The sequence below is a fragment of the Perissodus microlepis genome, chromosome 16 (assembly GCF_051167445.1).
Source record: "Perissodus microlepis isolate ML-2025 ecotype Zambia chromosome 16, ASM5116744v1, whole genome shotgun sequence".
NCBI lineage: Eukaryota > Metazoa > Chordata > Actinopteri > Cichliformes > Cichlidae > Perissodus > Perissodus microlepis.
In genome coordinates this window covers 11,916,925-11,941,579 of record NC_140476.1, presented here as the reverse complement: position 1 = coordinate 11,941,579, position 24,655 = coordinate 11,916,925, and the positions used below count along the sequence as shown (strand labels likewise).

Genomic DNA, 24,655 nt, shown 5'->3' with positions numbered 1-24,655 from the left:
CATCTTTCATCACAGTCTGAACTCTCTTAGGCAAACTTTGTTGTAAATTCTTTTAATAACCTTCAGGAATAGTTCTCTGGGATTCTTAAAGGACATTAAAAGCTCTTCTTTGGATGTTGGCTGGCTCTCTGTGATCTGGGGAGGCCAGTCCAATTTGTCATCCAAGTATTCTTTTACTGCATGAAGACTGTGTTTTGGATCATTGCCATGGTGAGAAATAAAGTCATTACCAATCAGCTGTTTCCCATTAAAGATCAAAGTCCCCAACACTACTGGCTGAAATCCTGCCAGGGCAGAGACTCCATTGCATCTCACAGATGGCTATATACACTGTTTTACCTTTCTCCTGGCCCTCTCTACACATACTGACGATGATTTGAACCAAAAATTGAATATCTGGGTTCATCACTACATCACCCTTTCCCTCCAGTTTCCTCTTCCTTAAAAAATGGCTTCCTGACAGCCACCCTTCCACCAAGACAATTTCTAATGAGGCCTCAGTGAACAACTGAAATTCAACTGAAGGACCAGATGAATCTCTCAGGTCCTGTGTCAGATCTTTTCTGGATCCCATATTTTAAGGAATAACATTCTTGGTGTTTTTTATGCCAGTCTGTGTTAGCTTTGGGATTTTTTGTAGATTCGGCTAAAGAAATGTTTTTGGGACAGACTGCTAATATTAAAATGCCTAAAGATACAATTTAAACACACTTCTTTGCTCAGTTTTCTGTTATATGTAGACACAACACTGGTTCATCCTTTGAGTTAGGTGCCCTTTTATGCTTAAATAGAGTATAAAAGTAGCTATGTCCACAGAACTTTCAGAAAGTCTGGAGAACACCTGCTAAACACTTTCAAAATTACAAGAAAGACAGGCTAAATGGAAGAAAAATATAACGAAATGAGGGGTAGCTGAAGGTTTTCCCACAGTACTGTATGGTAGCAGGAAAGCACAGGTGTATTTGATAGCTGCATTTCACTTGGGGGGGAGGTCCTGTTGTTGTGCATGCTGGTTGACCTTCATGGTTTACTGGGCTGTGATAAAGGCTTACAGTGCTTGGACAAACAGTTTGTCAGAAAATTAAGACCGAACTATTCTGATATACATTTTTCCACGATAAACATCAGTAGTTCTTTTTCCAACGCTCTCCAATGTGAGAATTCTATGCTTTGCACTTTTATATCACTGTAAACGGAATATATCTTCAGGTTTTGGACCTGCTGAAAAAGATGTCACCGTGTACCACGATATGGTGAAAGATTTTCAATTTGTTACTGTACGAGTGTGAACCTATGAAAACAGTCTTCTGCAGCACTTCTTCTCTCCTCGAATTCCCCTAACACACCAAAACAAATATCCCAGGGTCTCTTTATGTCTTTTCTGGCTGCTTTCCAGCAGGAAACACATTTACCCACCCACACTCAGTTTCACCAGCAGCTGCACGCCTTCTGTACATCAACAACAATTCAAGATCACATGCTGTGAATTATTTATTTATAAGGACATGACACACAACAATCAAAAACAATTTAATCAGATTGCTTACAAATCATTGTATATTGCAAAAGTCTAATCATATGGGTTACTTGACTGAAAATAATCAGCTACAATTAAAGCTGCACATTATCCATAAAACAAGTTCACTTGACCCAACAAGTCAGAGACCATGCAGAATAAACCTAACGTAAGACCAACCTTACTGTGAAGCAAATTCTTTAAAATCAAGAAAAAGTTCAGATTCCCATCTGTATTTGAAAAACCTTGACACAAACGACTTATACAGAGATAAATGAGGGTAGCGAGAATGACTGCATATGATATACTGTACATATCAGTGCTTTAAATGACATGTTTCAAAAATAGCTTTTTATCAAAAAATTCAGATCTTTTTACACACACACACGCACACAAATGAGATTTCTCTAGCTTATACAAGGACACTTATGGTCAGGTTACTGACAATAGTTAATTAAAAGGAAATATTCATCGTACTGCTCACATACTTCATTAATCTCCAATAGGTTTCCACTTTAACTGAATTCAAAATTCAAAGAACTAAATGGGGTACAATTTACAAAACCATCATTTCTATCTGCACTGTGCTTTTAAAGATTGCTTACAATAAAAAAAAAAAAAAAAAAAAAAAAGGGCAGCCAGTGAGGTATTTCAACCACACTAACTTTTAAGTGATATTTTAACACAAATTCAAGACGCTAATAGCTGTTGAATGGAGGATTGTTTCCACCACTAAGAACATTTTTCTTTTACTTTAAATATGTTGAAAAGGAATTATTTCAATATATCATACGGATGATAGTTATACAGTAAAACCCATCATAATGAACATTCACAAAAATCTAAATTCACTTTGATCAATCACCAATTAAACTGAAAATATAATATTGATACAGTGGTGAGATTTCTGCAAAAGCCACATTTTCTCAGGAAGGTGGACCGTTTCATTATTGAATCTCATAAATGCTTAAAAACAAATTAACTTGCCAAATTCACTGACAAAAGTGTTTCTTGCACACGCCTTGTCTTTCTATGGACCAAAATAAAACCTAACAGTACTTCTCAGAGCATAAAAATATACAATGTATTTACAGCAGGATATCTTCTATACATTCTAGAGGGAATGATCATTGAGGAAGAATAAAGTATTCGATGATTAACGTGGTTCTGTGTGTCCCTGATTGTCAGAGGAGCTGTAACAAGAGGGAGCTCAACATTGGTTTCAAACCTAAACTGGATGGTGCACGAAAAACAAAAAGATAAAAACATTGTTTAACACAATAGCACCTAAGACGTGAACGACAATCAACAGTGTAATGAAGTACAGAAAAGACTTAACTCATTGCCACTCCCGTTTAAAACTGCATGGTTTCAACAAGGCCCGTACAGATGAGTCTGACCAGAAAATTCCAGCAAATCAGTGATTATCAGCAAATCTAGACATCTACAACTTAAATCTGTACTTACACACATACTGGAGAAGAGTCCATGACACGTTAACTCCTCCCAACTACAGATAATATGTTGATTATTAAGTTTGGTGATACGTCTCTGCTAAAAATTTTTAAAATAATACAATATTAAAAGGCAAAACTAAATAAAGCTCCCAGTTCTTAACGTATGAAGGTGTGAACATGTTGATAGCTTATGTGCTTGTCTGTATTGTGCAAGTGGAACTAGTAGCCTTAGAGCGTAGACCAAGTAGAAATAAATGCATTGTGCAGGAATGACTAAAGGAAATTGTAATATTTCTTTTAAAAGAAGGCACAAAATAATAAACTGCTCATTTTAATCAAATTCTCTTGAATACAAGGGATCGTGAACTTTAAGTTTGTTTCCCTTATAAGAGCTACGTCTTTTTAAGTGATCAAAGAAAAAGTGAATTAGTTTGAATTTCTACTTAAACTAATTAAGTGGTTAGTCTCACTAATCTCTTAACAAAAAGTGACTTATACATACTGTGATAATCTAATATAAATGTACACGTGAAAAACGTCCAAACTGTGTGAACACAAAGCACAACCCTGAATCTTTATGCATTTTAACAACAGAAGCTAAGAATGATCCTGCAACCATTAAATGTGTGCAGCTATTTGATGGCCAAAACTTTTTTGTTTGGGGGAGAGGGGGGCATGGAGGAAAAAAAAAACAAAACCCCAAAACATTTCCCAAATAGTGCAGTCAGTCTATCCTGCACTAGTCATGTTTGTAAAATCAGTGACCAGAAATCCAACCATTCCAAAAGGGAATACATTAATTCACATAATGTTAAATTTAATTTCATATACCTATTATTCAAATCTGCAAAATGGATAGTGAGCTCGATCCCAGGTAGCACAAACACAATCAGTCAAATCTATCCTGTACCGTTCATTACACACATCCTGCAGAAATACCCTTAATAGGTAACGCAACTTTGTGTCACCATGCGTGTCAGCAGACAGTTTAACCGCTGGAATAAAGAAAAAAGCTCTAAGTGATATTTTTTGAAAAAACAAAAAACAAAACAAAGAGCAAGGGGAAGTAGCTAAAGCAAAAAATAAAAAATCTACCACCGCCATGGGGGAAGGGGGCATGATTTTTGGGAGCAGGACAAACTTATGTGGCCCCAATTCATTTCAGCTCAGTTGAATCACAGATTTTGATCTTCAAATGCAGAAAAAAATTAATGCATTCATAAGGAAAAAGTATCAATAACAGTAGGTTTGTGCAGCTCTGGACCACCCAACCCCCAGTGCAGTCGAAAAACTCAGGGGGGGGGGGGGGGGGGGGGGAGTGTACATAGATGCAAACTACATTTTAATAAGTCTAAATATTGCATTAAGCAGCAAGTGTGACTTGATCGTTAAGTGTGCAAGGCAAAATGATTGACACAAACATTAAAAATAATGGCAATGGAATTAGAGAATATTAATCTCCTGCATTACACTTTGGTCGCTTAATCTCATAATGTACATTCTGGAGGAAGTTTGACTTTTTTTCCAAAAGGGGAAATGCTAATTATAGTATGATTATCATTTTTCAATATTCCTGTTTAAGAAGTTTAGAACGTAAAAACACAAAATTATAACTGCTTTACACAAAGAAAAAAAGAAAAAAAAGAAAGACCCCTCGTTTGCAGTGGGATTTGATTTGGCAAAAACACAGGAAAGACGAGATAAAGTGCCACAGAAATGATGAACAGAAATGAACGCTCCCGCCTCCATTTCTTCAGCCAAACGATTCACTGGTCGAAACGTCAGGGGATGAGTTCAGTTGAGACCTGGTCTCAGTGACTCGGACTAAAGGGAACTCTGAGAATTCTGTGCTGTGTCCTCGAACACTCACTTGTCCATTGGCAACCGTAAACTGCGAGGAGGCTGCAGATCTTGACGTCTGGAAATGAGATTTGAAGTTCTGTTCAAAGGAGCTTATTTGAAAAGTCTGTAGTATCCCTTGTGAAGAGTCAGTCTTTTTTGAGGGCGAGACCTGCTCCAGAAAGTCCTCCTCAGCTGGGGACACCGCAGAGGGAGGGGTGGTCTCGTCGCCTGAAAAGGAAAACGAGTGCTGGGAGTCCCCGACCAGCAACCCATAGTGAGGTTTCTCTAAGGTGGACCTTAGTGGAGAGCTCATCCCTGATTTGAACCTGCTGGGGGAAGGAAACTGTTTCTCTGTGGAGAACAGAGGCTGTCCAGCTAATGTGGGGTTTTCAGAGACCAAGCTGAGGCTCTGGCTGGTCAGGTAGCTGTCATTCTGACTGGTCCTCTCCAGTGCTTGCTGGAGAAATTTGGAGTATTCTTGCAAGAGACTCACTTTCTCAGCAGGTGGCTGAGCCTGAGCGCTAGATGCTCCGAGGCTCTCGACCGGACTGCTGTCAGAAACATCGGAGGAATTGATAGATATACTTGAGGTAACCTCTGTGTCAGCCACACTGAAAGAAATGTCTGATTGCCCATTGGCTTTGTTGGAGTAGTGGTCCAACAGTGTCTGAAGAACCTCATCAGGCAAAACATTCTTGTCATGAGGAGTCTTAATCTCTGTGTTCATGGGTTGGGGCTCCAGGATGGTGGCGGGAACAGTTTCGTCGATGACTGTTGACACCACAGTTTGTGTAACAGGTGGCTGAGAGGAGATGCTGCTCGTGTTCAGGCCATAATCCCGGCTGTTGTTAGCCATTGCAGCTTGAAGGTAACGTTTCTTCTTGAGAAACTGCATCGCGTCGTCATAGTTTGTGCTGCTGGCTGCTGGTTTTGTTTGTCCTCCTTGAAGAGTTTCAACTGACTCGAGTTCACTGTTGCCTTCTACGTCTAGGAGGCCTTGCTTGTCCACGATCTCAAAGGTGTACTGTGCCACCTTAGTATTTTCCTCAAAGGAGGGTAAAGTGGACAAGCAAGGAGGAGTTTGTTCAGTCGACTGCTTAAGACTCCGCTTGGGGACTTTCTTCAGAAGTAGCTTAGGAGAAGTTGTTTCTTCCGAAGAGACGTCGCCATCTTGGTGTTGGTTAGCCGTTTCTTCAGGAAGGTCCACAGAGTAGTCAGCAATCACGTACTCATGTTTGACTTTGGAGGACACAGCATATAGAGAAAGACTTCCCTTTTGCTCCTCTTTCTCTTCTGTTTCTACCACGGTAAAAGTGTGCCCTTCTGTCTGGGCAGTAGTGGAAGCTCCTGAACTCTTGTCTGTACACTTTTGGCGCTTTTTCTTGGGCAGTGAGCACTCTTTGGCAACAAAGGGGGGCCCTAAAGAGTCTGCTTCACGTAAAGGTCCGACTTTACCGGCAGTCTTGTTTGCCTTTCGCTCTCTGTTCTCGTGACACATTCTTCTGTGCTTTAAAACCCGGTCTGTTCTGGAAAAGTACTGCAGAAAGAGGACACAATGCATTTATTTTATACATGTTACACGACAAAAAAAACATCACAATTTATTAAAGCACTTTCCACTTTCTGTACTTTCATTAACTATTTAACCAGTGCACACAAACAGCTGAACCTTCATTACTGGCTCTAATATTGAGTTCACAATTTTACTCTTCCTGTCTACTCTCTACAGCCATAAAGATCTTTAATATGAGCACTAGTGACAGTGTTTTCACACCAAATGTGTTTTTAATCACACAATCTTTTTAGGATGGCAAAAAAAGCTGAATGCCAAAAACACCATTTAACCAGACTAAGTTTTAAGCAGACTCTTTTTAGTCTAACAGCATTTAGAGGTTTAATGCACTCAACAAATTCACAGAAGCCGAACTACTTAAAAAAATATCTTGTGTAATAACTGTTTAGCAGGCATTCCTATCCTTAAAAGCAAATTGTTAACATGTCAGCAAAAGATTTTAGCCTGACTAAGCAATCAATGACAGTTTACACTGCAATATTTAGTGTTTGTATTCTTTTGTGATAAGTCAGTTCACAGAGTCAAAATAAAAGACAGAAGATCATCCTGTCTCTACCTGTGTTTTCTTGAAATAGGGTGGCGTTTACATAGTGCATTTATAGTCTTACTGACCACTGAAAGCGCTTTACAATCCTCATCCTTTTTCAACACATATTCGTACATGTTTTATATTACAGCCAACCACTGTACCACATACTATTCAAATACACAAATACATCCACACACAGGAGATCTTCACACTTGTAGTTCATCTGTTCAACTGATGAGTTTGATATGTTCACATATTCTGCTTTCTTTTCAAAGAAAATTACAAGCTAGCTCCAAATTAACTAAAACGCAATACTAAAAACTACGTGAGAATGATCAGTCCACTTACTGGCCAGAAACACAGGAAGGTGCTTAAGGTCTGGACAACTGGACTACACTGAAAATTTACTCCTAAAGCCATGATTATATGAGATGGTCAAGTTGTCATCCCTATTATACTGTTTTGAAATCCACCTGAAGTTTGGGTTGCATGGAAATGGCAATATTGTACAGATTGTGTACTCTGCCACATCCCAGAATGCAAGAAGGTATTTAGCTAGAACCTCCCACTGACCACCCTTTTCAAAGGGTCTCGGTGTGGTTGTCAGCAGCCGAGCACACATCTTGACATCTGCACAAATGAACCGCACTAAAGGGGAAAATGAGCCAGAGCTCAATTTAAAGGGACCACAGTGTCGTTGTGAAATAACCCAAAGAAAACTAGTTCACAAATTTCTTTTTCAAAGTTAGTGAACAGAAGACCAAAAAAACCCAACACATTTTAATTCCCCTTTGTCTGAACCAAAATGACTCAACTAAAGGTTTGAAATAGACCTTTCATGTCTTTCTAATTAAAATATTTACCAATTTTGGAGCTTACAAATACACTAATTTACAAGCAATCAAAAGAATAGTACCTGGTGACAATAGTCACATTGGTAGGGCTTCTCTCCACTGTGAGTCCTTTTGTGCCTCTCCATGTGGTACTTCTGGATGAACCTCATCCCACACTCATCACAGCGAAAAGGCTTCTCACCTAGAGACAAGTATTTAAAAAGAAAAAGTTCAGGCTAACATAACAATGATTATAAAAACGATTGAGAATTTTGCCAAACTGTTTGTTACTCACCGGTGTGGATCTTCTCATGTCTCTGGAGAAGATACTTCTGAATAAAGCGCATGTCACACTGGCTGCACTGAAACGGCTTCTCACCTAGGTTTTCAGTAACATATATGAAAACCAGTTGTTTTTAATTTTTAGCTTCCTTTGATGACTAAAAGATCCCCTGCTGTCAACATATCTAATTTCACAGCAACATGTTTTACATATTTGTATACATGCCAGGCTTATTCATACCAGTGTGAATGAAGACATGCCTCTGTAGATGGTAGTTGGTTCTGAACGCAGCATTACAGTGAGTACAGACGTGACACTTGGGGTTTGGTATGCCCAATGAGCCATCGTCATTGATGCTGAGAATCTACAAAGGGGGTAAAAAAGAACACATGTAGTGTTGAATTTTCACAACCGTCCCTGGTATTTTAAAAATATAAAAATTCCACAGATGGAATTCACCTTTGCTGGTGATCGCTGCTTCCTTTTTTTCTTCTTGGGACACATCGTCAGATCCTTGATTGCCTTTTTGTCTTTCTTTATATAGACCGCTGGCTCAGACAACTTCAGCTCCTGCTTGATGCTCAACTGTAAAAGTAGGACCATAGTCATTTATACATTGAATATCGCACATGACCTACTTTAAGGGCCACCCAGCCAGCTACCACTTTATCCAGGTCAGACAGGTGCAACTGGGCAAACAGAGCATAATCAACCAATGTGAGGGCATCTCACCATACAGTTGCCTCAGGCATAAAATACCAGAGGGAAGCCTCAGCCCCTTACAACCCAGAACAGGCTGAGAGATTACATCTGCCAGGTGGCCAGGGACAGCGTTTTCAAATCCTCTGACTGGCATTTTAAAATGTATGTAGCCACTTTTCAGCTTTCTGAAAATAACCCGGCTGTAATAACTACAGACAGACAAACAACACAAACCATACAATTCCAGCTCTTAAAGTTCCCAAGGAGAAGCAATGCTTTAAACCTGTCCCTGAGGGTGAATTCAGATTATCCTCATTATGCTGTATTCTTAGAATAGAAATTACTATTTTAAAGTTCACATTTGCTGCAAGTTTATTCTGATTCAGAAGATCAGAGTGTACAAATATATTGTTTCTGAATATGAACAAGTGGGTCAAAGTGACAGAAAAAAATTTAATTAAAATCTCTGTCATTCATTAAAAAAAACAAAACACTAATGCGAGCTCCCTATTTTTGACCAATTTTTAAGAAAATTCCGGCACATAAAAATAACTAGTGTGAAAGTAGTTTGCAGTATTAGCAGCTGCCTAACAGTACTTTTTGTGTGTTAAAAGAACTGATTGCACTGAACAGTCCAAAATGTCAGGCTAAGTCAACATAACATGCATAAAAGCAAACTCACTCTGATCAAGTGGAGACTGTAGATGCACTCACAGAAATGAGCTTATCAAAATCTGATCTACTTCTAAACCAGCGTGAACTCACTGGCATATGAAGCAAGCAGGGAAACTTATTCGTGAGTTTTAGGGGGAAATGCTCTCCCACCTCGGCTCCTCCCTCCTCTTCTCCTCCACCGCTATTCTTCGTCATCTCCTCCTGCATCATCAGCTGCTCTGGAGGGACCAGGTCGTGAGTGACCAGCGAGCTTCGAGTCAAGTCCTCGTCGTCGTCTTCGTCGTCGTCATCCTCAGCCAGCAGAGGGTGGTTAGCCAGCGATCGTTCCCCGAGTGTCATCACCACCAGTCCTCCTCCGCTGCCCAGGCCAACTCTTCCTCCTCCGTCTATTCCTCCGCTGCTGCACTTCAGCAGCATGCCTTCCAGTTTGTCCTCAGTGTTCATCTTACATAGAGTAGCTCTTGAGTCTATAACATAAAAACAAAGAAACACTGTTACAAAAAAACAAATGTAAAATGTACAAATTGAGTAAAATGTATTTAAACCCCCCCCCCAAAAAGGGACATAATACAACTGTAAACTATCATGGATGAAATAATTATATTCACCAAGATCCCTTTTGTGGCCATGAAGGCTCACTTTCCCAAGCATGGATTAAGTCTATTTACAGATTAGAACTTGCTGCATGTGAGTAACTTTTAACTGAGTTTCCCATAAGTCATGGTTACTTATTTTTAAACGAGCAAATCGGCAGCTCTTTTCAATCCCCACAACACTGAACCAAAAATAAATATGAAAGAATATAAAAACAAACACCCATGGTGGTATGAAGCCTGGCAACCAACAAAACGAGCTTTAGGGCCCCATTTATAAAACATATAAAACTATCTTAAGTATGCTTAAAGAGAAAAACCTGTTAAAAACAAAACCTTACCACGCACAGAAGTGACCATACCTCAAATCTTAAGTCTAGACTGGAGCGATTTTCAAAGCCACTGGTGTACTTTACAGTTCTGTGATTCTATCCAACCCCAGTCAGTGTAGGAGCAACACATTTCCAGGCTGCTTGTTTGGATTCCTCCACCCGCTATTTAGTCCACTGGATAATATTTGTTGTCTGGATTCACTCTCCTTAACCACCACTATGAGCCTGTTCTCCAAAGAGTTTGCTTTTACCTTTTGCTTCACGGCTGTCTCTGATATTTGTAATAGGAGACCCCCCCCCCTCCCCCCAGGCCACTGCTGGTAATTTAAGATGACTTCAGTTTCATAGATTACAGAAGAAAATGAGTTACTTATGGGTTTATTAGAAACTGCTTAAGCAAGGCTTTTTGTGTTAAGCATCTTTTATGAATCAGACATTAGTTCACTATTAGGAATGATCCAAAAAAATCAACATTAATTTAAAAAACATGTTTGCATATTAAGCCTGAGGATAGGTAGCAAGACTGTTGTTCTACATAGTCACTTATATTTCAGATCCCACTGGTTTTTATTCACTAAAAAACACACACACGCCTAACCAAGCTCTTTAAAATTAACAGCTACCTCACCAAATTTAAGACTTATGACCTTAAATTTAATTAAGAAGAGCGATTGTGGGTGTGTGTGTGTGTGGGGGGGGGGGGGGTGTGTGTGTGTCTGACTACCTTAAAAAACGTGTATTTCCAATTGCGGAGTGAAACTATGAAACCATGAGAAGAAAGATTTACACTACACCACGAACAATAGACTATTTAAATCTATGTACATAAAGAAAAGTCTTGCATACCAAGTCAGATAAGCTGTATGTTTACTGATCTGTAGAAATTGGCCAGTTTAGCGTCTCAGTTCAAAGTTGTTGTGCTTATTTTCTGTCTCTTTTGTTTCTGAGCATGTGAACACATGAAGCATGCCGCCGTCTGTATGTTTACATGCTTGTGTTTTGACGTGCACAGGTACGCTTGCATTCTGCCCTTCTTCCTCCATTTTTTTTTGCCTTCATGCAAGTGTAGCAGTTATGATTGTATATATTCTAATTTAAACTCTAAACTCTGTTTTCTAATGTTTTAAAAGAACTACAAGTATATGTAAAGTGATAAACCTAAATCGTCAAACCATAAGATTAGCATATTTCTTACAAACACAGCTACATATCGAGAATAGATTATTTCAATCAGCCACCACAGTACATTATACTGTTGTATTACACCGATGTTGCCTATATTCGGAGTTACATTGCACTCTGATTAGATGGCTGACTAATGTGAAAATCACTTGAGCTCAACCTGGCAAAAAGCTAGCTACCGCTGGACTTGTGGACCGTTTGGTTACAGGTTTGACGCTGTTCCTAACACAAACTGAACAATGAAACAGCGGGGCCGATAAATATCTGTCAGGGCTTTAACACACACTGACAGCCACTCAGTACCATATGCAAACACACTCTCTGTGTCGCTTTGGTTAAGTGGCTTTAAGTCGCTTGCTAGATAGGCAGCAAGCTAGCTAGCTAGCTAGCTGCGCTCGTCAAACCTCAAAAACATTCATAACAACAGCAGGAGAAAACACAGGAAGACGGGCGACGGCGTCTTCAAATTAAAAGCTTCCTCAACGCTTTAAGTAAACAATACCGGAACAGGCTTTTAGGTATTTACCATTCTCATTGAAAAACAAACTGTGTAGTTCGTCTGAACCTTACGAACTCGTATTTTTCCACAACCTTGCAATATAAAGCGCATTACTTGGGACTTTACCTTGAAGGCCCAGAACGGAAGTTCCAATATGCACGCACCTACTTCGCGAGCATTTACGGCCTATTTGAAGCTAGTGAGCTAACCACTAGCAATTTGCTGCAAACATTGGTCTTTCTCTTTTGATATAACATTCGTTTGCAACTGCATCTTCATAGCTGCGGTACCTCCTTATATGTGACATTCAACAGCAAATTTAAGCTCACACTAAACGACACATGTGACACATAACACAACTTTCCCTTACTTATTAGCAGTGATAACTGGCTTTAGCTTCCTCAGCCACTCTGCTAAATAGGCCACAATCTTCACAAGCTAACGTTCGCTAACCACCTTGTTCTCTACCACGACAAACAATAATACGCGTGAGTAGTGCATATTTGATATGAAAATAATTGAAAACTTAATTTTATTTCTCCTTACCTACGCGTATTAAGCCCGTTTAGCTGTCATGATTCTTATCCAAGACTACAGTGCAGTGATGGTGTGCGGAATAATCAAATACACCATCATCAGGACATGGAAATTTAAATCTGTCGCCATCTAGTGGTGCACGGTGGTATTCGAGGTGAACGCTGCGCTTCTCATCATGCAACTGATAATGTCCTTTCGGTGCCCTACTTCTGCAGCCTAAATGTTCATCAGTGATGCCTTAATAGCCCAGTTATTTCTAGACTTTGATCCCATTATTGTTTTGCACCGTTTTTGGAAATGGCAACTTAAAATAAGCGCGCGTTTTTTTCAGTGATTTAATGTCTTTGAATCGCTTGGGTGGTGGGTAACCGTGATGATCTGATAGGAATATCATGCAGAAATACACGACCTTTTTCGGGGGTTATTAACTGTTGCTCACATTAAAAAGCTGTTTAATGCAGTCATCTCTTCTGTCATGTAGTGTTTGTATTTTCTGAATAAAACAGACTCCCAATTTCTTAACGTATATCGGTCATATAGGTTTAAACATGGATATCTCGCATTTTATGTGAGGAAAGGCGCATATCCTCTAGCCTTATCAGTTACGACCTTGTCTTAATTAGCCCAGATGGAGTATACGTGACAAGAGTTTTTGATGGCATTTGCACACCATCTTCTTTTTATTATAGGATTAATACTTATAAAAAGATGCGCAAGACGTACCAACCGCATAGGCTAGTCTGATTAGTAATACAACAAAATAGGAATAAAGCGCGCATCAGGTGGAAATGGAAACATTAAAAATGTAGAATTATATTTTAATCCTTGGACTGACAGCTTGGCCAAAAAGGGGGGTTCGAAGGGTCGTGATAAGATGATAGCCTGTCATCCCCAGCCATCTCACACATACGCATGCACACTCACACACGCCGCTGTGAGGAATACTAATCAACCTGTTTGCCGACAAGTGCAGCAGCTCGACGCGCAACTTAGCACTTTTCCATTCTGTGTCTGGAAACATCTGTGCGGGCTTTTATTTTATTGTATTGTATTGGTGAATTTCAAGTGTTTTTGTTGTTGTTTTTTGCCGTCCTCTTTGCGGGAAGCGCGGGTGTTATCAGTCCAGTCTCACCTGTCGCTGCGTCTTCTGATGTGCGACAGGGAGTGAGGGAGTGTGGATCCGGGGAAATACAACCCACTGCTGTGCCGCTTCTAGCAAGGGAAGCCCCCACGCGTTGCGCGCCCGGATCGCCGGTAGAGAGGCTATTCGCGTGGCGGAGTGCGTGTGCATGCGCGTCAGGTTATAAATGTGTGTACTTGAGCACGGCAAAGCCCCAGGCTCCATCCTCAACAGTTGCCACCGGAGCGGCGGAGAGGAGAGGAGGAGAGCGAGAGAGATAGCAGACTGAGTACGGAGGGACGCGGAGCTCCACGCCGCTCTGCCCGGCTCTGCTCCTGACATGCAGTCGCTCATCTCTCCGGTGACCAAGGCCATCCTAGTAGCGCTCTTCATCTTCGCCATTCTCCTCATTCTCTATGTGATCCTTTGGTACATTTGCAGAGACGTGGACTGCGACCACGGCATTTGAGGATTCCGTTAAAACGGAGTAACGGAAATATCACAATGGGTCGCACAGAGGAACCAACAGAGCCCAGGGTCATTTTGTAAGTCTGCTTGTCTTCCTTTTTGTCATTTGAGTTATACTCGTGTTGTATTTTTGCTTTTTTAATTCGTGGTTATCTGTGTATCTCTTGTGTCCGTGTCTGCGTGTGTACACGCGCGCATTCCTGTCGCGCGTAATGTTAAATGCGCTCTGGTTAAAAGGTGATGACCGGCGTGCGTCTCCACAGGCACTCGGTTATCCCGAGCCTTTAATGAGCAGAACCCCGGCTTCCTTTCTCCTCAACTTGACAGCGACCATTCATCAATAATCTCTTATGTATTGGAGACGCGCTCTTGGTACTGATTGGGAATTCTCAAAGGTGAAACAATGTCATTAGCGCGGGGGGGGGGGGGGACATCGAACTGGTGTCAAACGGAACACGGAGCGTGCGCGCGTGTGTGGGATCGCAATGAGTGGAGTCAGTGACATTGCGGTAAACTGCGTGGATGTTCCTTAAGGTCAGGAATAACAGTGTTTACCTCAGTTTCCCAGTATTGATTGCCCCCACTCCTCCTGCCGTATATCCGCAGCATTAGTTCATGTTCAGTTCATCCTGGTCTCCGAGGATGCTTCACATTGGCATTTTACGTCCAACGAGATAACGGGATTATCTCCACTGGCTCCTGTGCGTCTTATTCCTAATCTGTCTAGTGCCATGTTTCTGCGTCCTTATCATATATGTTCCGCTAATTCTTTTACGCATAGCGCATTTTTTAATTCCCCCAGACAACTGTGAGCTTATTTCATTGTTCTATGGCCAGTCTTGGTTTAGGAAGGTGTACTGATATTTACTCTTACACCCACACACATAAATAAACACGCTGCAAATTGGCCAAGCACTTGTCCCTATTGCAGGCACCTTGGCCCCCCGTGCATGCAGACTATCACATGCCCCATAAAGCTATTACACATGTGAGATGCCTGCCATTTTCATCATGGTCCAAAGCATTTTATGTTACCTTAACCAACATTCAACTGTGAAAATTAACACATTTTGGATGTTTCAAAGTGAAGGATTTGAAGGACACACCAAGGACATGTTGATTTTTTAAGTGTGAATGCATAGAGAAAGATTCGTGTTATTTATTTTTTCAATCACCTGCAGAGTGGAGTTGATTTGTTTTCTTCATATCTTTGCAACATAAATATATCTTACACATCCTGACACAACAAAAGGACAAAGAAAACGCATGACTTGATACTTTGAAATATAACAGAGCAGTGATTACTGAGAGATAATCGCTGACTGCAGCTGACACTCTTGTTTCGGCACTTGCTAGACCACATCACTATTTCTTCCATAAACACCACAGGGGATTAAAAAAAAGCCTGAGCATCTCCTCAGCCCAACTCACCAGGAAAGTGCAAGTTTAGACTTAAAATTTTTAAACCTTCTTATTTTGAGCTACGGTTGCAACACTTGAGTATTTAAATATCCAAGAGCAGCCTAAATGCTGGATGCAGTCATGAGGAAGAAACCCCGCAGCCTCTTAAACTGTTGTGAGTGCTCTCCTGCGGAGAAAAGGAGAGTGGCTGGATGGCAGATGCCCTTTTTGACCGGACAACTAAATGATTTCTGCGAGCCGAAAGCAAATATGCAGCGAGCCTGTGACACCTCTCAACACACACACACGCACACACATATACGTGGCCACACACACAGGCTGAAAACGACAGCTCCGACTCTATCAGCCTCAGTAATGGCATAACAAGGGAAAGAGAAGGAATGGAAAGGTACTTATAATACCTGCTCCAGCTGTCTGTGTCTGTCTAAACTAGTGTCCTGGTTTGTGTATGTGTGTTTCTACACAGGAAGAAGGGTAAAAAAATGTTTGAGTGACTTTGTGCAGTTTTTTTTTTTTTTTATAAAGGAAAATGGCTGCATGTGTGCATATGTGTGTGTCACAGCGTGGGAGGGGGTTAAACACTGACATGCTCCTGGATGACAGATACAAAAAAAGTGGAGCAGGGAAGGCTCAGCGGTAGTGTCAGTGAGGGAGACAGGTTGTGTGTGTGTGTGTGTACAGTAGGAGTGCACACATGCATGAGTATGAAATTCACTCAAGTTTATTGAAAATGTGTTCATTCATTGAATACATGTGTAAACTGTAATACTGTAGTGTGCCAACTGTGTAAGGGCATAAGCAGTTTATGTAGTGTGTTTGTGTGTGTGTGTCTGTGTTGGCAAATTGTTAAACAACCCTTATCATACACACTCTGATTATTAAAAAAAGAACAGAATCCTTCCTACATTGTCCAGCTGTTTCTTTAATGAGAATGAGATGAATCATAAGCATCATTTGGAAACAACACAGCAGATTAATACCAGTTTTGTTACACCTAAATTAAACAAATACACTGTAAGAGATGAAAATATATCATAACTCAATCCCTGATTGTAAAAAAAATGTATCTTTGTGGTGACTGTATAAAATTTGTCAAATGTTCCTCACTAAGGTGTGTTTTTATTATCCTTGCCGATGTTCTCGGGTACACCAACACAGCAAACACTGATCTTGTTCTCTTCTGCTTCATTTTAATATTGAAATGGGAGAAGCAGCTAGTTCTAGAATATATTTTCCATTGTGTTTATCGTTCCCTTTTTAAAAACAGTCACTTTAGTATGGAAGCATCTTTCCGCCATGAAAAAAACAAAGAGATAATAACCCGAAAGTTTGACTTCTGCCCCACTCCAAAAAAAAGGGGTGGACACAACCTTCCAAGCTCCTGTTTAAATACAAAATTTTGGTTCATGTTATTGTTGCCACCTCTAAAAGTTCCAACTTCCATTGAGAGAAATATTGTTTTTCTCGTTATTCAGCATGTCAAAATAGTACTTAAGTCTACTGTTCTTATAGCCGCAGATGAAGGCAACTTGCTGTTTAGATGCAAAGTAATCAATGCTAAGATAGATAAAATGACACACACTCATCTGCTGTTCAGGAAATGTGAATGAATGTAACCTGAAAATGACAACATACATTTGGAAACCAAAGCACCAAATAACAACATTTTTTTAAAAATTATTACTCATCAGTAAAATTGAACATCTGAAACTTTTAGACTGCTTCATTATTTGTTTTATATTCAGTGATTCCATGTCTACAAAAACATTTTGCAACATTCAGCCTGGACATAAATTAAATTTCACAAAAATCAGTTTTGTGAAATTTTATTTGTTCTGCACCAGTGAAAACCTCTGCAATTGAAAAGTGAAGGTAGCGCGGAAGTGCTAAAGACTGCAGTTCCTCAAATGACCACTTGAGGCTGGCTCCAAATCGAGTGCATTCATCAAGTCATTTTCCGTGGGTCATGCAGCAAGGTGCACTCTTGACAGGTTGCTAGACAAAGAACCATTCACACCTAAGACCAGTTCACCATTAATGCTAACATGCATGGACTGTGGGAGGAAGCCAGATTCCTGGAGAGAACCCACTCAGGAACACACAGAACATAGAAATTCCACACAGAAAGGCCCCAGCAGGTCAGTGGGTTGAAATTCAGGATCTTCTTGCGAACAACCACGCTGAATCTCTGTTACACTTTTCTTTAAATTCTACTGGAACTTGGCTGATTAGGGGTGCTGTTACGTTGAGTGACAAACAGATGGTCTTTCATCATTTGTTTAAAGGCTTGGCCAGTGTGTGCGTGTGTGTGTGTGTGTGTTTTAAATTTAGCATCTCTTCTGTTATAAACCGTGAACCATGGCTGCACCTTTTAAACCAAGCACTCTAGCCGTGTTTGCATCACCTGTACCCAGGTCAGTTAGACTATAAAAAAGGTAATCTTCTTCTTCTTCTCTTTGTTTGCATATTAATTTTTTAAGGAGGACGTCGACAAAGATGGAAAGGATTTGTTCAGCCTGCTTGAATTTTAATACGTTTTGATAGATCCAGGTTCAATTGAGATTGAAGTTATAAAATATGTAGGGATAAAAGTAAATTATTGAAACTTGAAGAGGAGAAGGGATTTGTTAACATATTCAAGCCTCACAATGTGCGCAAACTGTATATGACAAAGTGTGTGTGTGTGTTGCTGCAGACATGTAAAAAAAAATCTTCAGCCCTGCATAATACTCCCCCCCGCCCCCCCCCCCATAAATATAGTATGCAGACCAGATGACCAGATCATAAATATGAATGTAAATAGTCAGAATTTTTTATCTGGGATGGAAAAATGTGGTGTTTGTCAAAGAGCACAGAAGCTCCATGAAAATCTGATGGCTAAAGAGGGATATTTAATGATCCTGTTGTTTGGCATTTACTGTAAATAATTAATACTTATGTATATTTCAGTTTTTAACATTTGCTTTTCAGGTGTTGCACACCATATTGTTAATTTATTTATAAACATTCTGGATGTCCATCAACAAGATAATTCCCAGGACATGCACAAGCTCTATCTGCTTAACTAATTTATCAAAATCATGTGTAATTAACAATAACCTTTACCCCTTGATGAACTCATTATTATTTTCTGCTCCATTGCTACTCACAATCACTCTGCCAAAAAAAAGGTGCGTTGCCTGACTTTGAAAGAACTGGTCTTTGTTTTGAGATCATCTGATTTTTAGAAAAATGTAAAACCTTCATGTTTGGGTCATGAAATTACCAAGTTACATTTAAAAATTAAAAAGCTAACAAACTGCTTTGACTTGAAATTACTTTAAGGTGAATGCTTTAACAAATGTAACATGGGTGTGTGTGTTTATGCCTGTGCGTGTATCTGTCTCATTAACCCTCGAGTGAATCCATCCATTCACACAGACACTAATACATACCCCATAGCAATGCGGTCACTGAAGTGAAATGAGTTTAATTAACTTCATGACATCAAAAATAACACATTTTGTGGCTGTTAAGTTGCGATGTTACCTTGAGGTTTTGTTGGTTTTGGTCATGCTGTATAGTTTGGTAATAATGAGAATATCTCATATAAAAATGCTTCGACTTTAATCAAATCCTGACTGTCTCACCAAAGGCTACAAAAAAAAAAAAAAGAAGTTTAATAAAGGCTTTTTAAATACAGATTAAAATTTACAACTGGAATCACAATCTCAAGTCAAACATACTAAAGATGTTTTGATGTAGAACAGGGGATGGCAAACTCCACAGAGCTAATTTTAAGCAATTCTTGACACCAAAAATCTTTATGGAGCAGCAAAATGAGTCTTATAATAACTTATTTAAGCCATTTGTTATGTATTTCTAGTGTTTAAATAACATTTTTACTTGGTATAACCAGAGAAGTTTAACTTTTCAGGTTAAATAAAGTGCATTTCTCTTATTTTACCTTAATGAGGGTGATGTTATTAATGTTATTGTTATTAATGGGTGTAATTTAAAAAGAAAAAAGAAAAAAATAATATAGCTCTCAATATAGTCAATGTAAACAAAAATGTGTTCAATTTGATTTGAAGTAATGTTCAGCAGCAGAGCCAGTAATGTCGGACATAAAACAAAGAATTTTCCTTTGTTACATTAGAATCCATAGTAAATATGAACCATCAATGCTAACTATTGCAGGGTAAGTACAGCAAAATTAAGGGGATAAGTCCTTTTTTTTTTCAGAGTCACATTGAGTCACTGGAGATAGAAAAAAAAGAGCGACATATGGCTCTGGAACAGCAACTATGAGACCCCAGAGTTACTGTACTGTTTTTATCTTAGTTTGTCCGACTGAAATTATAGAGAAAGTCTTTTTTTAATGTCCTGTGCATTAAGCTGTATATTGCAGTAGCATCAACGGTTCATTATTGCTAAGGATGTGCTTACAAAACCAAAAAAAGAAGTTAGTAATGAGACAGAAAACACGCTCCTGTTTGAGAAATGATTAGTTGCTTCACTCGTGTGCCATCTTATTATTCACTGCCATCAGTACAAGGCTGTATGTCTGGGACATCCTGTGGAATATCATATTTGTGACGCTGGGTCATCCTGAGACAGCTTCAGCTGTCTGAGGGCAAGTACTTTGTATTCAGGTTAAGATTTCCATAGGGGTTAATTTAAGGAGGGACAAAGGATTAAAACTAATCTCAGCATTTTTTTGCCTGTGTGAGTGAACGCTGTAGAGCAGGGGTGGGAAATTTATTTTCCCAAAGGGGCACATGAGAAACTGGGACTTTTGTCGAGGTCTGCGCCAAGAAGTTGAACTCAGTTCGGCTCAATTTTAAATGTATTTCTTTTTAAACTGTATAAACTGCAACTGCCAAGAGTAGATGTTACAATTAAGCCCTAATTGTGGCCTCTTGGGAAAATTAATTGCCCTCCCCTACTGCTCATTTCTGAGCATCTTTTTACGATGATCTCACTGTAAAAGGGGTAAAATTCCTCATTGTGAAGGTCTACAACTAAAATTGTAGACCTTCAGAAATTGGCTCTCAGAAATAATGCAGATGCACTGGAACACGCATACACACACACACACATAAACATACACACACCTCAAAGCCATAAAAATAGATTGTGAGTGACTCAGCCGTTATGTAAAGTCCATCTCTGATAGGGCCGCCTGGGGCTGTTTATGTCAGTTTAGCTTGACGGCACTAGAGCTGAGGTGACACATGTCTGCTGTGTCCGAGCTTCAACACACATTCACAGAGCCACACACACGCGCACACACACACACTTTTCCCAGAACATACGTGTGATCCTCTCTTCCTCTCAGTCTTCTTTCCTCTCTGCATTCCCCAGCGTGTGTCCCCCAATGGACAAGGATGTGATATAGTCAGCGTAATAGACTCCCTGCAGCCCAAACAGACTACGTTATTAGCATTTTAGCGCAGACTGGGACGGAAACACCACGTTAGACATGATTCAGATCCACCATCCCTCTGGTCAGTTAGGCAGCTCAATCAGTACTGGTAAACATTAGCAACTGTGGACTTAAATCTAGAGTATGACTGTAGATTAACTTGATTTTGTTTTTATTAAACATCAAATCAGATTCCGCCGCAGAAAATATGTTATACTGGGAATTTGGTTATATATTTATCAACTGTACTGGTCCCCTATGAGAAAACCTGGGCGGTCTTAATTATAGTGAGACATTTTAATCAGCTTCCATCTATGTTTCCTTCCTTATTATCCTGGGTGTGAATATAGACCTCTACACTGGTTCAGAGAGTTTTGTATCATCAGCAAAGTGTGCAATGAGTGTTTGGGGAGGTCATATTTAAAGATCCGAATTTATCTGAAAGTTCTGCTGACCAGCCATAAACACATAATCATAAACACAATTGTTGAGAGTAGTAATGGCCTCTTGTCACCATCCCCATTCCTTATCCTCACGCCACCACACCTTTTGCTTACTGTATCTTTGCTTTAATGATTCCCATCCACTCTAAGACATTAGGAAAAACGGGTTTGCATGTAATGATGGTTGGACCCCAAATGCAGATTCGCAAGAAGGCAGTGATCAAATGAGAACCTTTATTAAAGCCATTTGAGTAGTCTGAAAGGCTACAAAATAATAAAGTCAGGTAACAGTATGACATGCCAAAGAACCAAAACAATTTGAGGGTATAAATACACAAGAAGTGATGAGGGCAGAATGGAAACAACTTGGGAACTACACACAGCTGAACTACATCTGATAACAACACTCTGGGAGGTAAATTTGGCAAAAAGATACATGACTATCAAAATAACACAGGAAGTAACGAAACAGAGAGTATCTCACTATATACGGGGAACAAGGAATGTAACGTGAACTGATAGGAGGAATACCACAAACACAACTGTAACTGCAATAAACAAGTACAAAGCTGAAAATGCAAAAAGTAAGAATCAGACTGAATGTAAGTAATGATAAACAGAGCTTAAGACTTTTAAAAAAAACAATGAGCCAGGACCATTCCTGGTTATTTGTGATAACATTTGACCCTACTTCAGGCACATTTCCTTTTACATGTCTGTACATTTTCAACATTTAAAATGTCTTTTAAAAAGGGTTAGACATACAGGAAAGCAAATAAGCACTGTGATATCTTCTAAATGACCTAAAAAAATACCAAACAGTTATTCAGATCCCATTTCATAATGCTAGACCGGACTGCTTGACCGAGCTGAAGTGGGGTTTTGGGGTTTAACAGAGGGGTAGCTGACGCCCTTGAAGCCAAGAAAGCAGTACACATAAACATCCTTGAAGGTTTTCCGTGTTCACATAATCCTGGAGTGTGAGACAGGAAGAGAAAAAAGCAGAGAGAGAGCGAGAGATGAAAGAGTCTCCTCGTATCCCGTCTCAGTGACAACAGGTCTCAGACAGACAGAAAGAGAGGCACACACTGACTCACAGACTGTTAAATTGAATGTGTTAAATACTGTGTGTGCGTGTCTGTCTCACTGTGTGTGTGTGTGAGTGTGAGTGTTCGGTGTACAGAGTTAATGACAGTCTTAATTGGTGCAGGCAAATATCCCTCCCACTGTTCCTCATTCTACATCTACTAATAGAAAGACATTCACTCCCTTAAGACAGTTAGCAATAATGGTGGTGGGATGTATTTGATAAACATGAATGTGCGCACACACACATATACACAGATTTTTGTCTCTTGCATTCTGATGAACTCATTGTGCACATCTTGCATGCATTATTAACATCTTTACACTTAAGCCTCCACAGCCAAAACACGCAGTAATAGACTCTTACATATTTTGAAAGACTGCCCTAGGTTCCACCTTTTAGGCAGGTACCATAAATAGAGGGATTGCTTGGCCCGAGTTTAATTTGGGAAGTTGTTGAAAGCTTGTGAGATAGGATGGCTTTAGAGTTATGCTTATCTTTCCTGGAAACTGGAAAGAGTTATAGTTCAAGTTATTATACGGTCAAGTTATCATGTGAGAGGAATTTACTCTAATGCTGATCAGCTGTCTGAAGCTTGTTGAAGTTCAGCATGTTGTTTGAAACATGCTAAAAATGAGCGATTTAACAGACAATGATTTGACCTGTCTGTTCCTGATTATTTAGCCATCCAGCTATGGTCATGTTGGTGATCCAGTAATGAAAACGCAAAAGATTTTAGGACACAGTCAACTTTTGAGTTATTAGTAAAGACATTGAAATGCATGTAAAACAGAGTGAGTGTCAATATTCAAAAAATGTTCTACATCTAATGTGAAGCCATGTAGTTGGTCTATGATGTCTGTAGATCCACTGCAAACAAGTGCAAAAATCTCAGGTTTCACTTTCATGTTTACAAGCTGGCCTTTGGCTTTTCTCCCCATAGAAAACCTGTAGTGGCTACAGTTGAAGTGACACAGCTATTACCAATTCTGCCCACATAGTCTACTGCCTTTTCCCACCCATAGCTCCAAGGACACATTTGGCCATCCGTGGAGGGGTTCTCCTTCTGAATTGCCTCTCCTGGGGTTTCTTCTCATTTTTCCTTGTTAGTTACAATAAAAGTGTTTCTTTCAGTAAGTTTTTTCGTGTCTTCATAGGGAGCTGAGGCTGGGTTGGAAGCCCACGCTGCTGTGCCCTTTGAGACACGCTGGGCTCTGCAAACAACCGCAAACAAGTGGGGTAAAGCACTAAAATCTAAACATTAAATGTTAAAGTACTGAACTCAAAGACAGGGATAGTTTAACACTTTAGAAAGTACACTTATATGCTTCCTTGTCAAGAGATTTACAACTCTCATATTTTTCTAAGCAACATCATTTGAAGCTGGGCATAAAAGTCAGTATATATTTTTACACTGTACACAGTTTTTGCATGTATTGAAAAAACAAATAGGTTTTAATTAGAGAAAACCTATAGATCTGTGTGCTCCAGCTCAATTTCTAATCCTTATGCATCCTTATCACAACCTTCTATTAAAAGTTACTTTCAGCTGCGTTCTTATTCACAAAGCGTTGCCACAGCAGGTAGCATGTTTGATTTGGCAGATTTTTACATAACCCCCAAAGGGATTTGTGTCTTTTGTCTTGCTCGAATCAAACCCAGGATCCTTCACTTGTTAGGGAAACCGCTACAGTCACACCTATTAACTGTGGAAAAATAGTATGCAAAACATTGCCCCTAAAAACACACTCAGGTTTAGTATTAAATGAAGTGCACTTTCCAGCTTTACCAGAAATTTGATGTGACTGGTTCCTTCTCTCCTTTCACAAAACGTGACACCAAGAACACACCAATAGAAATATGCTGTGAACTGGTCAGCAGAAGACAGACGCACAATCTGCTATTTAAACAAACTCAAGAATAAGTATACATAGACCTGTGCTTTAGTTTGCAAGACAAGCAGTTCCCCTTGGATTTGTCTGTCTTTTTTTCTTTTTTCTGCATATACATGTACACGTGTCATTACAGGCTTTACACCCTGCAGCTCTGGATAAGTCTACACTTTGAATCTAACCTGGATTGTCTGCCTCTCGCATGGCAAAGACTTCTGAGGAAAAGCTACAAAAGAGGCAACTCAAAGCCAGAGAAAAAGCTA

The 24,655-nt window shown here is 39.7% G+C and overlaps 2 protein-coding genes across 3 annotated transcripts in view; one reads left to right on the top strand and one right to left on the bottom strand.

Annotated features, from left to right (window-relative positions):
• Positions 1–1,478: 1,478 nt before the first annotated feature.
• On the bottom strand, positions 1,479–12,665 carry znf148 (zinc finger protein 148). Of its 2 annotated transcripts, none has more exons than XM_084908367.1 (7): positions 12,563–12,665; positions 9,501–9,877; positions 8,493–8,618; positions 8,274–8,397; positions 8,046–8,129; positions 7,834–7,952; positions 1,479–6,352 (listed from the first exon to the last, which is right to left on the bottom strand). In XM_084908367.1, exons 2-7 carry the CDS (start codon positions 9,852–9,854, stop codon positions 4,727–4,729), a joined length of 2,433 nt encoding a protein of 810 aa, XP_084764493.1. In that variant the 5' UTR covers positions 9,855–9,877; positions 12,563–12,665; the 3' UTR covers positions 1,479–4,726. The 2 variants fall into 2 exon arrangements, with proteins under 2 accessions (XP_084764493.1, XP_084764494.1); XM_084908368.1 differs by having other exon boundaries at positions 9,561–9,877.
• Positions 12,666–13,454: 789 nt separating this feature from the next.
• Positions 13,455–24,655, top strand: part of LOC146370472 (polyprenol dehydrogenase) — a 55,441-nt gene continuing 44,240 nt past the window's right edge. The window contains exon 1 of the mRNA XM_084954806.1: positions 13,455–14,218. The gene's annotated coding sequence lies outside the window, so the exon portion shown is untranslated. The remainder of the gene's footprint in view (positions 14,219–24,655) is intronic.